This window comes from Canis lupus, chromosome 31, assembly GCF_048164855.1.
Source record: "Canis lupus baileyi chromosome 31, mCanLup2.hap1, whole genome shotgun sequence".
Taxonomy (NCBI): domain Eukaryota; kingdom Metazoa; phylum Chordata; class Mammalia; order Carnivora; family Canidae; genus Canis; species Canis lupus.
In genome coordinates, this window is record NC_132868.1 from 34,011,261 (window position 1) to 34,027,347 (window position 16,087).

The 16,087-nt window shown below is 37.6% G+C and overlaps 1 protein-coding gene across 1 annotated transcript in view; it reads right to left on the bottom strand.

The window, feature by feature from the left end:
- Positions 1-16,087, bottom strand: part of WDR49 (WD repeat domain 49) — a 130,756-nt gene that overhangs the window by 30,879 nt on the left and 83,790 nt on the right. The window contains exons 10-14 of the mRNA XM_072808153.1: positions 8,339-8,469; positions 5,911-6,009; positions 4,117-4,281; positions 1,543-1,730; positions 378-575 (exon numbers count right to left, since the gene is read on the bottom strand). Of these exons, the coding sequence (XP_072664254.1) occupies positions 378-575; positions 1,543-1,730; positions 4,117-4,281; positions 5,911-6,009; positions 8,339-8,469 (781 nt within the window). The remainder of the gene's footprint in view (positions 1-377; positions 576-1,542; positions 1,731-4,116; positions 4,282-5,910; positions 6,010-8,338; positions 8,470-16,087) is intronic.

Here is a 16,087-nt window from a genome sequence, read left to right on the forward strand (position 1 = left end):
TTCTATATTTGATTATTACCTCACAGTCAGTAGCCTCTACCTATTTAAGCATATCAGTAATTGTATCCACATTATGTTTTTACTAAATGTTGAAATTGAAGGAGTTTTAAAGGAGAAAATTTTCCCAGAAATCCTGAAACAGTTTGAGCTGCACAGGGCTGCCATCTTTCCATGTCTCCAGAGTCTTCCACTTGATGGAACTGTCATGGTTAATGGTAAACAGCACAAAAGATGCCTGGAGCTAAGCTCCAGAAATGGAAGTCAGTTCTTTCATGACTGATTAATATTAACAGCCGATGAGATTCAAATAGAAATCAGCCCAAGTTCATACTAAATGTCAAGTAAACACTAAAATAATAAAGAAGCAACATTTCTACCTGACCAAAGATCCAGACAGAAGCACCACAGACATCGGTCATGCAAATGCTGCAGTCTGCAGAGCAGGAGATAATCAGTAAGCGGCCACCTGGCTTACACATCTCTAAGGAACTTATCTGGTCTTCATGAGGTTGGAATGATCGTATCAGAGTCGGGGCCTGCGTGATTTTGCTCTTACTGGAATTAAGACAGTAGTCCTGAATGAAAAGAAATGTCAAAATTCTAAAAAGTCCAAATATTAAATTACTGTGGTGACATAACATTTTTTCTTAAAACATCTGATACAAAAATGAAAAAAGGTACATTGGGAACAATAATCTATTCTCCAATGCAAAAGAGTAGTCCATGATAACAGGGTTTTGAAAAATGGTGTTAAGTTTCAAAAAAAAAAAAAAAAAAAAAAAACACGTTTCTAACCGATTTGCCTAACATGAGAGGCACAAAGGAAGGAAGAGGGGGAGGAAAAGAATGAAAAGAAGAAAGAGTAAAGTCAGTTATTGGAGAGAGATGAACTTTATCATACGTAGATAGTTGTCTATCATACAATTTTATAATATTATTAGAAAATCAAGCAGGTAATCAGTGACACGAAAATCCCAAACTAATTCAGGATAATGATATTGGATGAAGGGCCAGTACTCCGTTTAAATTAAGTTTACAGTCTCATTTCAAATATGGTATATCCTAATTATTTATGCTCAAACAATGCTGCAGTACCTTACTGACAATACCGCATTCCTAAATTGGGTGATTGACTTGGCACACTCTCTCTCTAGAGTGGGGAAAAGGGTAGAGGGAGAGAGAGAATCTCAAGCAGACCCCACACACACTCAGCATGGAGCCCTACACCAAGCTGGATCTCATGACCATGAGATCATGACATGAGTCAAAATCACAAGTCAGCTGCTCAACTGACTGAGCCACGCAGGTGCCCTTGACTTGATTATATATTAACAGAAGATTTTCATACTGAGAACAATCTATTTTTCCCCCTAAATTATTTAAGAGCTGTCTCTGCCTAGTACATGTAAATGTTTCCTTCAAAATACTCAGACTGACCATGTCTTCTGTTATCCAGGAAAGAGACAAGACCAGATTCATAGTCATCTATAACAAAAGGCAATCAAAAATAACAAAGATAATATGAGAATACTTTAAATTTACTTCTATATTCCAGATTTTCAATTGTCCATCCAGATCTCCTGTGGCGAGGTATTGGTTTGACTTATCAATAGACATAATAATGGATCCAGCTCCACCATGAGCCAAAAATTCAGCCAGAAGTTGCTTCTTAAAGGTATCCCAGAATCTGACATACCCAGATCCTCCACATGACACCAGGTTAGCTCCTCCTAACGTGTAAGACAACATTTAATTAAGAAAATGTGATGACACACACACACACAAAAGTTCTTCAGTGGCTTGCCCCGTGGAAAGAATATGGATATTGGAGGGGCAGGTAGTCCTGATATCAACTTCCAGCACTTTAATCCTCTCAAATATAAAATGGAGATAATCCAATGATAACCCTACTGGTTTGTGTTGAGTATTAAATGAGATTGGAAATGCAAGATGTTCCATTATATTGAATTCCCTTTCCTTCATTATTTCAATATAATTGAAAGTTATATTGAAGTTATATAGAATTTTTGAAGTTATATAGAATTAATTTGTTACTCCAAATAAACTTAAAAAACATTAATTTCAATATTATGATAATATTCTAATTGCATGAACCCATCTTTCTTAATCACCCACTGGACACATATACCAAAGAAGTAAAATTCCTCATGTACAGAGCTATGGATGCATATATGTAGTTATAGCAACATAACTAATAATTTCTCTAGGTAGCTCCATGCTTAGGATTTTATTTATGATCTTGTTTTTAATATTTCATCAAGAATTCATGGGATGCCTGGGAGGCTCAGTGGTTGAGCATCTGCCTTTGGCTCAAGGCCTGATCCCGGGATCTGGGATCGAGTCCTGCATCGGGCTCCTTGGGGGAGCCTGCTTCTCCCTCTGCCTAGGTCTATGCCTCTCTCTCTCTGTCTCTCATTAATAAATAAATAAATAAAATCTTTTAAAAAAGAGAATTCTTTGGAAGCCCTTATGGAACACTTTTTTGGTTCATAGGCCTAGAACTAACCTTTTCATTTTCTATTTTTACATGCTTTGTAGAAGCACTCTACCTAAATTATTCTTCTGTGGCAAAGTTCCTATTATTATTTGATAAATCTGTAGATGACTTTCAATTTACTTCACAAATGTACTGCCGATTAACAATCATATCTGTTTAAGGTAGAAATAATAGCATGTAGCCGCTTCGGTGGAAACAATTTGGGAATACTGATAACATTAAGAAGAATTAGTGTTGAGGAAATGAGAGCAATTTCAGGATAATAGTTCATTTTGTGAATATAAGTGAGTTCCAGAAAATAGAAAGTTTTAGACTCTAATCGTTTCAAAGTCTATTCTAAATACTCTACAGGGTTCCTAAAACTCTATAAGGGTATACCTTTATTGATTTTTAATGTTGAAAAGTCTTTTATAAAAATCATGCATATTTTCTATCTGCAAATTGAATGTAGGAAAGTAAGTATGGAAAACATTGCTCAGACGTGTTTATTTTTTTCAAACATATAATACCTCTGTGACTGGATTGCTGATATTAAGAAAAAATGCTTTTAAAACATAATTGCTTAGGGCAGCCCGGGTGGCCCAGCAGTTTAATGCTGCCTTCAGCCCAGGGCCTGATCCTGGAGACCTGGGATCGAGTCCCATGTCAGGCTCCCTGCATGGAGCCTGCTTCTCCCTCTGCCTGTGTCTCTGCCTCTCTCTCTCTCTCTGTGTCTCTCATGAATAAATTTTAAAAATCTTAAAAAAAAAACATAATTGTTTAGATGGAAGGTAAAACAATATGAATTATTCTCAAAAGCAGATCTTTATTTGAGGAAGATGCGGGCAGTGTCAACACCATGCTAACACAGCCATTGAAAACAAGGTGGAAATCAAGCAAATAGTTATTTCATCTACGTAGTATTAAATGGCTGTGGTAAGGCATCTGATGGCAGCAGTCTTAGCATACATGTTGGCAGAAGCACTGAGCAGGACTCTGACTTATTCTGGAAAATACATAAAAACTGGTAATGATACCCAAAGCATTAAACCCTCAAAAAAATTTTTAGGAAAAAAGCAAGCAGCTTTTTTGACCTGGGATCAGTGGTTATTTCAAATGTTGCTATTGCCCCAATCTCCAAGTTTCTCACTATTTTCTCCTAGCCCACTTTGATCCTAGGTGCCAGTGCAATCTGACTCTACCCTTCTGGCACATGTAGATCTGAGCATTGGCGCATATATTTGGAGCATATTACTTGCTGTGCCCTCTACCCTGTCAAAACTCCTTATGCCATGGCTGGAACAATCAATTCCAATCGTCACCCACATCCAATTGTTTGCCCGAGTTTTTTGCACTCTGATCTGACCTGTGCAGCACTATATGAGTCATTGATGAGGTCTGGTCCGCTCCTGCTCCTGGACCCTCTCTCCTGAACCGTGGCCTCGTTTGCTGTGGCCTGTGGCCTGCCCTGACCCAGCCCTACTGTTAGCTGCTACACTGAGTTAGGCTCTACGAGACCTACACCTACACAGGAACAGATTAAATGGTCTTCACTGCTCCCTTTCCCAACATTTTACAAATATGCCAATCTGCAGTCAAAATGGGATTGTATATCTTACCTGTCTCTGAGGTGTTTGTTCTTGCTTCAAGGAAGCAGAGCCTCACAACGGCATTATTGCCCTTGGTGTCGGTCTCAAAGGAGTGGGCTCCCAGGGCGGCCTGGTCTGGGCTGGGGCAGGTGGAGAGGCTCCTCCCAGCACTGAAAAGCTTGTGAGGCTCTGTATCTGTGGTGGACACAAAGCTAGATGTCTTAGGGAAGAGAAACATCTGCTTTTCAAGTGACTACTTATGAAACACAACAGGCCCACCTGCATCACGGTCTCTGGTGACCCTCTTAAGTCTCCATTAAGCTTCTAGTCAACGTCCATGGTACCTTCCCCTAGTCACTGCTTCAGCACCAACTTGAAGGATCATTTGATTCCAGTTTTGTTTTGCATTTTACACACACGCTGTGTTTTCCCTTGATATGAATTCACAGGCACTTCATTTTGTTGTGACTGTTAACATCTTAGAAATCCTGACATGCCCAAGACAAATGTGACTCTAATACCATGACATTTTGGCTTATTAATCATTCATATTGATCTCGCAAATAGTGTAATGAACATGAGCTATAATGACTATTTAAATATACTTAAATGATCATTTTTAGCAGTATTATTTGCTCAGGGGTTACCCCGGGGAGGATATTCCTGGTGGAACTTCAATCATTTTGTGACGTCATCTCCTGGCCACACTAATAAAACTGGGGATATTCAGAATCAATGAATAATCTGCACATAGTTACAAAAAATCTATACAGGGGTATCTTCCAAATCTCAAAGCAAGACATCTCTAGCAATGCCTCTCTTATCTTTTAGAAGTTTGATATTATGCACTTTTTTTCTTATCTGCTTCTCTGTGGTTTTAATCGTAGCCACAATTAGATTTGCTGTAAGAGCAAGAGGTCACTCTCCTACGGGCCAATGTGAAGGGGAAGAAGAATTCCACCCAATTCACAGAGGGTTCAAATGAACCCTAATGGTTAGCTCTTCCTACAGAAAGCAGGCCAAGAGCTTTGTGCCTGGGCAAGTAAGCCCTAAATCTCTAAGGGTTTACTCGTAACAAATTACTCCTTCAACTTTCACATAAAAAAAAACTGTGTTGGATGACCTGTCCTTTCCTACGGCCCAGTTCAGCCCTGTGTGTCTATCCAATTGGGACAACAGAACCTCACTGGGCCACGGGAAGAATGACATCTTCATTACCTAAATAAATAATCCTAAGGAAAAAATCTTCAGTATCCCAGGAAACTGAAATAAAATGTGAAAGGCGACTGTCAAGACATTTTGCTTAAGTATAAAATATTCATATGCTCTGCTAAACTCCCATAAAATACAATATACTCCCATCTCATGCTCTTCACAGGTTTCTAAAGCAAGAAATAATTTAAGATTTCCAGGTGGCATAATATTTAACGCGAGCTCCAGACTGCGCCTGGGCAGCCTATCAAGTGAACACGAGCTCCTACTTTCCTACCAAGGGGTACCAGAGTTCACCCCAAAGGCAACTTGGTGAGGCTTCTTGGCAAAAACTAAAGTAGATGGAAATGAGAGGCCTGCTCCCTGCTGTCAGTAATTCAGAAAAGCTGATGTGGCATAAAGACAAGAAACAGCACGCCATGGAGAACTTGCTAAGCCAAGTACATCTCAAGGTTCTCTTTAGTCACTTTGACAAGACAACGGTCTCACTAATCCCCGGTGCCTATAGCCAATCACCTATAATTGAGGAGCAAGCTGCATCAGGTACATGCATAAACAACGAAGCCTATGTGGTCTGACTCCATGCCTTTCGAGTTTCAAACTTGCACTCACCTGATTTTGATTTTAGCCGCCTCTGGTAATGGGGGTGAAGGACGCAGTGAGCATTTTCTGTGCTGTTGTTCCACAGAACAATTTCTCCATCATAACTCCCTGTGTGAGGCAGCATGGGGAAGAGAGATTGCCAGGAAGTTGGAAAACATAAGCCACAGAAACGAGCAGAAGTCACTATCAGCAACACCTCACACGCAATCTGACACACAGAAAGTACTCTCTGCATTTTTGGAAACATGAATGAACGATAACTAGTATTTTTATTAAGCTTGAGGACTCACAATCCTCAGAGGGTAACCTGTGTATTCAACGTGATAGAAATTACTGGCCTTTTTATGTAATAGTAATAAGGTATTCAGGGTAAGGGCTTCGTAATTAAACTTGAGTTTGATTCCCAGGTCTGCCACCTACTGGCTGTGTAAGTGTGGGCAAGTGATTTAACTACCCGATGCCACAATTTCCTTCATCTATAAAACTGGATTAAAACTGTATTTATTTCATAGTGTTGTTGTGAAGAATGAAAAGTACTTAGAATAGTGCCTAGCATATTATAAGAGCTGAAAATGTTCTTAATCATTAATAACTATCATATAAGTTTATATAATATATAAATCAAATCCCTCTAGGTTTCTGTTTCCCACATCTATTCATGTGTGTGTGTGTGTGTGTTTGTGTTCTTTTCATTCCCTCCCTCCAAGATTCTTTATTGAATAATGCTTTCTCCAATTCTAAAACTTTCCCTATAGAAAGTCCTTCCCTACCACTCATCACAGAGAATATAGAGAAGCCCAAATAGTGAGACTCAGTCTGACCAAGCCTGTCCTGGGGAGGAGCAGTGCGTGCCCAGACCGGTGCTCTCAGCAGTGAGGCGAGGAGACCTCTTTATTGAGGAGAGTGTCAAGGTTGAGTGAAGAGCAGATGGGAAGAGCTGAGTTTGAGTGGGATGTATAGATGGTAACTTTCTTGGCATTTGGAGAAAGAAGAGTAATATATACTAAACTCCTTATTGTTCTGGAAAAAGCAACCCGTATAAACCAAAAATGGGCCAAGGATGATGGATTTGCATGGATTGGCTGTACGTGGGAGTATCCATCTTCTCCTATGATTTTTGAAATGCTTAAGTTGTAAAGTGCTTAACCAAACCTTTTCACAAAGGACTGGTGGGATGAGAATCAATGAAGAAATCATCTATCCAGCAGTCACAAAGGTATCTTATGACACTTTTGTAATAACAAAGATGCAGCCTTATAGTTTATTTGTCTCCAGCACATTTCAGTATGTGATACTCGCTGCAGGGGTGGACTTTTACCAGCTATAAAGCAAATTCAACTCCAGAGTTGGCCCTACTGGAAAGTAACCAGGTAAGTCCTGAAGACAGTGGAAATGTTAAGTGCACGCAGAGCAGTAAACCTTATCTTGTAACACCTCATAGATATCCTGGATCTTTTCCTATAAGTTTTCATCCCTCCCAATTGATGACACTTTGGGTTCAATTAAAAAAAAGAAAAGAAAAGAAAAGAACTTAGGCTGTCAAAATATGGATTCTACAATTTCATAGTGTAATTTATCTTTATAAATTGTTTGCTTTGGCCAGAAATGATACAACAAACTTCTGATCCTCTTTTATATGTCACATCAAAGCATGCCTGTGCATCGTTTTAGGGGCTTGGATTTCTAGACATCTGGGGAGGCCAGGATTTAACCAAAATTACTTAGACTAAATTGTGCCAAAGGCTTAGTATGTGCCCATTATGAAACATCTGAGTGCCACAGAAGTATGATTTGTTCCTGTCATCCCTAATGCTGTTTCTGGGAAAAGGACAATAAAAATAAAAGCTAACATTTACCGACAAGCTTACTGTGTGTCAAGCACTGTATTAAGCCCTTACACAGATTATCTTACTCAATTTCCACCATAAAGCAAGATATTGATATATTATTATTTGCCAGAGAAAGCTGTGATGTACAGTTTAAATATTTTGTTTAATATGATGCATTGGGGGACCCCTGGGTGGCTCAGCAGTTGAGCATCTGCCTTTGGCTCAGGGTATGATCCCAGGGTCTGGAGATCGAGTCCCATATCAGGTTCCCTGCAAGGAGCCTGCTTCTCTCTCTGCCTATGTCCCTGCCTCCTCTCTGTGTGTGTGTGTATTTCTCATGAATAAATAAATAAAACCTTAAAAAAATATATGATGCCCTGGAAAGTGGTGGTGCCAGGATCTGAAGCCAGGTAGCCTTGCTCAAGAGCTGACAGTCCTAACCACTAACATGTTGCCCTGGAAGTAAGGACGGAGAGTATCTATCAGTGCAAAGGCTAACTCCCCAAGAGACCTATTTATTTTGCAGTTCAGAAAAGGCTTTTTAAGCGTGACTAAGCCAAAAGAAACCAAAAATTCACCACTGGTTGTCCAATGAAGGTTCAACTAACCTGTAACAAGAGTTTGTGGAGGTAAAAACGCAGCACACAAGATATCATCACGGTGCTGTATTTCCCCTTTCCATTTTTCAGGCTGGATGAAGAATTGATTGAAGTTTTGTAGTCGAAACACAGTAATAGCCCTAGAAAAAGGAAATAGGATTTAGCTGTGGATCCAAACGTGATATAGATCTTGCGTGGTCAGCATCCACTTGTCATCCATAATCCCGAACCTCCCACATTAATTTTTTTTTATTATTACCTCTTTGAATGCTCTGGTACATTATGAATATTTAATATTAGAAAGTTAATTATCCTTTCACAGCCATTAACAGCAAACATATATGCATTTATCAGATTAATTATCCATTACCAAGACTCTAAAGCAAAGATTGCCCATATAGGTACCATAGAACCACGAAGAGTTTTTTGATAGTAACAATAAAAAAGGAGATGAGTTTGTGGAGAAATAATACTCAGTAGTTTAAACAAAATTAGTAAAGTTTCTTTTCATTAGAGATTCCAGAACAGTTCACATGTTAACATTTCTCGTGGCATTTTCCAGACTTACCTGATCACAGAGTCCTACATCACATAACATCTTGAAGAGCTATCATTTTGTGAAAGTCTTGGAAAATGCCACTCCAAAGGAATAAAACTCTGGACAGATACATTTTGAACAGAAATAATAGTTTTAAAAAGGCCAATATCTTGGGGCACTTCTGTGAATTTGACAGGCCAGGATGGGCAGAAAATGTAATGCCTGGTGCCTGGTAGGGAAGGGAGAAGCATGAACATTAAATTGGGGGGCATCAGTACCACCTTGTTTTCACTTGATGATTTCAGTTCTGACTACCAGACTATACGAAGTCTCTCTTTCCTTCCAGAGGCATATACATCTCAAATGAGCATTTGTAACCACAGGCTTGGGGTCTTCATGCTCACTCTCTCTTCACCTACCCGAAATTTTGCTTCTATTCCCACCACTCCAAAGGTCTCCAAATTGCTCTGTCACTGTAAGACCTCACTCTCTGAAGGATGTGGCTTTCTCCTCCTGAAAATTCTCTCCTTTCTAGTACATCCCGCTTCTCTTCCTGCCTCCCTGATCTTTCATTCCTTATTCTCTATTTTCTTCTCCCTTTTTTCTCCCCTTCTTTCATTATAGAACTTCTTATAGTCATTCCCCGATTCCCCTCTCTCTGCTCAAGTGGGCTCATTCAGGGATTCTGTACACCACCACAAGTTCCAATCTTACTTCTATAAAAATGGCTCTTAAATATATCTACACTCATAACCTTTCCCAGTGTTGAGGAGTTCCCACTTGCCAGGTGACAATTCCATATAATATCCATATATCAACGAATTCAACGTTTTCATCTTCCCTCCACACCAGGTCCTAAATTGGTCCTGGTGTCCAAATTCCCTGTTTGTATCAAGAGACCAGCATTCCAGCTTCCTGTGTGTTTCTCTTGTCACATCAAATCCTTAGACTCCATTTCTGTGATATGTTTCCATATCCCTTCCTTTCTTTTTAAACAGCCAATGTAAGCTTCCTAGTTAGTTCAGTGTTTTCAGAAGCTTGAGTGAGGGTCATGTTTGAACTGGACCATGATAGATGAGTAGGATTTGGAAGAGGAAGGCATTCTAGGCAGAGGGAATACCCAGGTCAAATATGAGGCTAATGCCTCATTAAAAAACATTTCAGGGACGCCTGGGTGCCTCAGCAGTTGAGCATCTGCCTTTGGACCAGAGCATGATCCTGGAGCCCCGGGATGGAGTCCCGCATTGGGCTCCCTGCAGGGAGCCTGCTTCTCCCTCTGCCTGTGTCTCTGCCTCTCTCTGTGTGTCTCTCATGAATAAATAAATAAAATCTTAAAAAAAAACATTTCATAGTTTTCAATCCTCTACATGGCAAATTTTAATGTGTGGGCATGTTATTCGAGACCCAATATTATTGGGGTCCAATCTACTTTTTTTAGAAATAGTTCTATTGTTCTACCCTTGATATTCAAAGCATAATATGAATGCTCAGCTAAATATTTGATGAAGCCACAGGAAGCCGTAGGGTACATATGGTTCACCTTTTCTTTTCTTTCTTTTTTTTTTTTTTTTTTGTACTTGACAGGTGAACTAATTTTGTTCTCACAGAATTGGTCATTATATTTACATTCTGAATGAGAAGTCTGATCCTCTTAACAGATGACACAGTGACTCAGGATATCAGATGGGAGGTGCGGAATGGAACTTGTAAACTCCTTCAATGTCAAAAGAATAATATATATATATATATAATGGAATATTAGTCATAAAAAAGAATGAAATCTTGTCATTTACAACAACATGGATGGATCTGAAGGATATAATGCTAAGTGAAATAAGTCAGTCAGAGAAAAATAAATGCCATATGATTTCACTCATATGAGGAAGTTAAGAAGCAAAATAAACGAATAATGAAAAAAGACACAAATCCCAAATAGGCTCTTAAACATAGAGAACAAACCAGTGGTTGCTAAAAGGGAGATGGGTGGAGGGATGGGAAAAATAGGTAAAAGGGATTATGAGTATATTTATCGTGATGAGCACTGAGTAATATTTAATATACTTGAATAAATAAAATTTGGGGTGGGGAGCACTATTACTTACTTGGAGTTTTCCATCAGAATAAAATTTGATTTAAATTTAAGATTAAAAAATAATTTTAAAAAAATAATTAATTAATTAAAAAAATAAAATTTAAAAGACTCTCCCTCAAGTCTCCCATCCCTCACCCTATACATTTGGTTTATATTTACTTGTCTATTTATTTACTGTCTTCTCTGCCAAAAATAAGCTCTAGGAGAGCAAGAACTTTGTTTATTTCCTTTCTATATTAGCAGTGCTTGGAATAGTACCTGCACATAATAGGCATTTAATAAATATTTGTGGAATTGTATGAATTATTCTTTCTTTTAAAAATCAATAATTGAATACTAATATTCTTTAGATAACATTAATATGAGGCTTAGCAAGATAAGATACTATAAATAAAGTACCTTGCAGTTCTGAAGTTGCCATGAATCTCATAAGAGCTTTACATATATTTTTTTTATTTTTTTACCAAATCGTAGGTTTGATTGAAGAGATTACCCTTTGGAGATGGAGAGAGTGGGGTGGGAATGAGAGAGAAGTCAATCCCATATAACTTCTATTATCTCTCAGTCAAAATTCAATGTCAAATGTCTTTTTGCCAAGATACTCATACTAACTAGATATATTTAGGTAATATGAGCCAAAGGCACAAAATGCATTTCATGAGATGGTATAAAAACCATCCCTTCTGATATTTGACCTTGTGTGTCAAAATCTTGAGAAACTAATTAGCTGCCACCTTTCCCTTAAAACCTAACCTGAAACTTTCAATTGAAATGACAGTTATCCTTAAAATACCTTAAGAATCCACACTGCATTTCTCACTTGGTCCATTTCAAAGATAGCTTTTTTTTTAGTTTGTACGTTTGCCAAGAGTTAAATTGAAGTGCAGAATGAGCCAATTTTAAGGCATTTTAGGAGTCTGAGGGATTTGTTCTTTTGACATTGAAGGAGTTTACTAGTTCCATTCCACACCTCCCATCTGAGATCCTGAATCACTGTCATCTGTGAAGATGATCAGATCTCTCGTTCAGAATGTAAATATAATGACCAATTCTGTGAGAACAAAATTAGTTCACCTGTCAAGCACAAAAAAAAAAAAAAAAAAAAAAAAAGCTTAAAAAAAAACAACTTCTTTTAGGATGAAAGCTGGGAAAATAACATTTACCAAAGCTTATCATGTAGTAATTGTCATGGAGAGAACAAAAGAACACAATCAACTATTTGCTCCCAGAGAGCCTAATTGCTTGTGTGCTGTTAGTCCAATTATCATAAGAATCTATCCTTGTTCAGTCCATTGCTTTTTATCCTTAAAAGAGGTATCTCAAAGACAGAGAATGAGTTCAACAGAAATCAGTTCATTTGTATTCTTTTTCCTAAAATTAGAATCAAATTTTGGACACAAAAGCCATCACAGAATTAGGTCTGAGGGTTATTTGTAAATTTCCAACATACCTGTCCCCCTTCTGACTTCCAACATGATTATTCAGAAAATTACACTTTGGAAATGTTCATTCTGGTTCTCATGCTAATAATAGAAACCAGTTGAGTCACGTAGAATTATAGTACCATAGTAAAGCAATTATTAAGAATTTAATATCTTGTAATAGATAAGTTTTATTGTTGAGGAACTTCAAATCCCTAATCTAATTTCACTTAAAAATACTTTTAGAAATCAAGTTATATCAACAGCTATTTACTGAGCACCTACTTTTACGGAGCTTTGTGAAAGATGCAATCAATAAGAGTTTCAGAATTACTTGAACTTATACAAAAGATTCTCTTTTATATATTTGTATAAGTCTAGCTATTTTACAGAGATCAAACCTTCATAAATAGATATTTCTCTTTTAACAGGAAGAAAAGAAATACAGTGGGAGAAACTAAAAGCCTGAGTCTATTTTTTTTTTCTGAGTCTATTTTTATAAAGTATAGAATCATAGAATTTTAGGGAAGGATAAAATTTTAAACTATTATGATTATTTATTTGATTTTTACCAAACCTATACATATTATGTACAGATGCAAAGTTAATTATTCATTTTATCAGTGTAAATAAGACCAGGTATTTAACCAAGCATTACTTAACTGGCTCTATGTCAATTCACAGTTTTGTCTCTAAATATATTTTGCTTAAAATGTTAAGAAACATGTTTTTAGAAGTTCTGATTTCGGGGCTTCTTCTTTTTGGGGGGAGGCTTCTTCTTTTTAATGGATTTAACATATTCTCTAGATATTAATAAATGTTGGTTTTCTAGAAACCAATATGGGCTCTTCAATCCAGGTTTTCCTTAGGACCATTTCACAGTGGCATTTATCATTTAGTCTGCCTCATGTAAATTGACTCCCCAATTAGAATACGATGCCCTTGACAGTAAGAATCATACTTCTTCACATTCAGTCCATCACAGTTCCTAACTCAGGGCTTGCTACCTAGGTGCAGTTTAAAAATATTTGTGGGAAGAAAAAGGGAAAAATAATAGTAAGCTAAAACTTTGATATGTTAATTTGATAAAAACAGGTTTTAAAAAAACTTTATTTAAATTCAATTTAGTTAACATAGAGTATATTATTAGTTTCAGGAGTAGAATTTGATGATTCATCACTTGCCTGTAACATCCAGTGCTCGTTCATAAAACATAGTCCTTATGTATTTCTTCAAACACACAAAACTGATTGACCAGCTTTGATTGACATAACCAACCTATTCAAACAGATTACTTGTTTAAAAGAATAGAGTTGCTCTCCCATGACTTAATGACTCTATTTGTAACTCAGAAATGTTGGAAAGAGCATGGACTTTGCCATGGAATTTCAATTTGGCTGCCCACTAGCTTTATAATGTCAATAAGCCTATCCATTTTCTCAAAATGCATCTTCTCCCTTGTGAAAGAAGACTGGTAATATTTAAGATTCCTGGTTTATTGTGAAGAGAGAATAGATTTGAATAACTATCCTGCTTGCTTCTTACTCTTAGTGTGACCATGAGTGATTAATCTAATTCTCAGATTCCCTATTTAATGAACATTGATTAAGGCATCCAACAAATATCATTGAGCATCTACTAAGAATGAGACACTATACACACACACACACACACACACACTTACACTTACTTGTTAAATGTTATAATCTAGTTCTGTGTTAAATAAAATACAGGAAGCTAGATGGTGATTTCTAGAGAAGGGAAGAAAATAAAGGCAAAGGGGTATGAAACAGTATGGTTTACATGGGAATGCTCTGACAGCAGGTTCCTACATTTAAGCTTGGAAAGTACACAAGTGGGTACCGGCTGGCTCAGTCAGAAGAGCATGCGACTCTAGATTGTGGGGTTGTGGATTTGAGCCCCACACTGGGTGAAGAGATTATTAGAATGTACCCAAGAATGGGTGAGAATGATACTAAGAATAGGACCAGGCCAGAGAGAGCTTCAAATTATTTTGTAGACACCCTGAAAGGTGTTAAACAAAGGAAGTGACATAGATAGAATGCATTCTAGAAAGAAATTATGCAGAATCTATTCAAGAAGTAAAAAGGAGACATTGCCAGAGAAAAGGATAAATTAGAAGGCTGTGACATTGATCCAGGTAGAAATGATGCCCTAAATGATATAGTTGTAGTAGTAATAAGAATAGGTTTGAGAAATATTTAGCATATAAAATAGGTAACACTAATTGGTTATGAAGTTGAGTGAGAACAAAGAACCAAGGCGGATATTCAGGTCTCTGGCTGCTAACCCAAGCTCTGAAGCTAAGAGGGAAAAAGTGGGTTTTGAGGAGGGAACAAATAATAAATTCAGCTTAGAATATGTTGAATTTGAGATTGCAGGCAGACGTGTCCAGAAAGCAAATGGATAAGTGAGCTTAGAGAGATAAGGGCTGATGATAAAGCTTGAGATATCTACAAAATATTGCCTACCTTTCAAATGAAGCTAAGGATTAAGTTAGATAATGTATGTAAAGGGTCTAATGCTACAAATCACAATAAATAAAATAAATCAGATGCATATTTAGGTACTTCACTCAATAAATGTAATATCTATCTTATCCTGGGCAAAATTACCAAACCAATCTCTTTATTTAGATAGAGCCTGAAGTTCAAGCTACGGCTTAACTCATACAGCCTCCCTCTAGATTTTAAAAAAAGCCCAATAAGCTGTCAATCTCTCAGTTATTTTTTCTTTAATCACTAAACTCTTGAGAATTTGGCTTAATGGACCATCCTTCTCCAACTATAACCAAACAGTGGACCTGTCCATTTTCTACTCTGTTGAATGCCTCCTAATGTAAAGGACCTTACAAAATTCTGATAAAATCTGTCCTAACATAAGACCTTTGACTTAGGAAATATAATTTTACTAAAGATTTTATTTACTTATTTGAGAAAGAGAGAGAAAGCCCAAGTGGGGGAGGGGCAGCGGAAGAGGCACAAGAAGACTCCCCGCTGAGTTCAGAGCCTGCTGCTGCCCTGGGCCTCCATCCCAGGACTCTGCTATCATGATCCTCATGAGCCAAAGTTAGAGACATCCAGCTGAGCCACTCACACACCCCGAAAATATAATTTTTAAATCTACCAATATAAAAGTGAAACAATACAATTGATAATGCACTCCTTCAACATTCCATTCCAACTAAGGGGTCCAATTCCTGACAACCTTGTGGAAGATAGAAAAGATATGGAAGGATGGAAGGAGTGGCAACTGTCCCCTCTTTCATTTCAGTCTTCCCAAATCTCCCTCTCCAAGATCACTGAAAGTCACCACCCATCGAGAGAGAGCAAAACATCAGGTGTTCCCTTCCTCCCTTCCTTTTAGTCCCTCCCTCCCTTCCTTCTGCTCTATGACTAACGTGATGCTTGAACTCAGGACCCAGAGGTCAAGTTGCATGCTCTATGGACTGAGCCCGCCAGGCACGCCAGGTCCTTTAAACCACTTCTAAAGGACTCTACTCATTTAATCTTTTAAAATTGACTTGCCTAAGCCAATCAAAAAAAAAGCCTTACCTTTGATGGTAATTTCTAACTATGGATATCTTAAAAATATGAGAATAGTATCTCCAAAGTTTTGACATATGCTGATAAATTCTTAAAATTCTTTTTCGTTACGTTCAAAACTTAAGTTGGATCAGCCATATA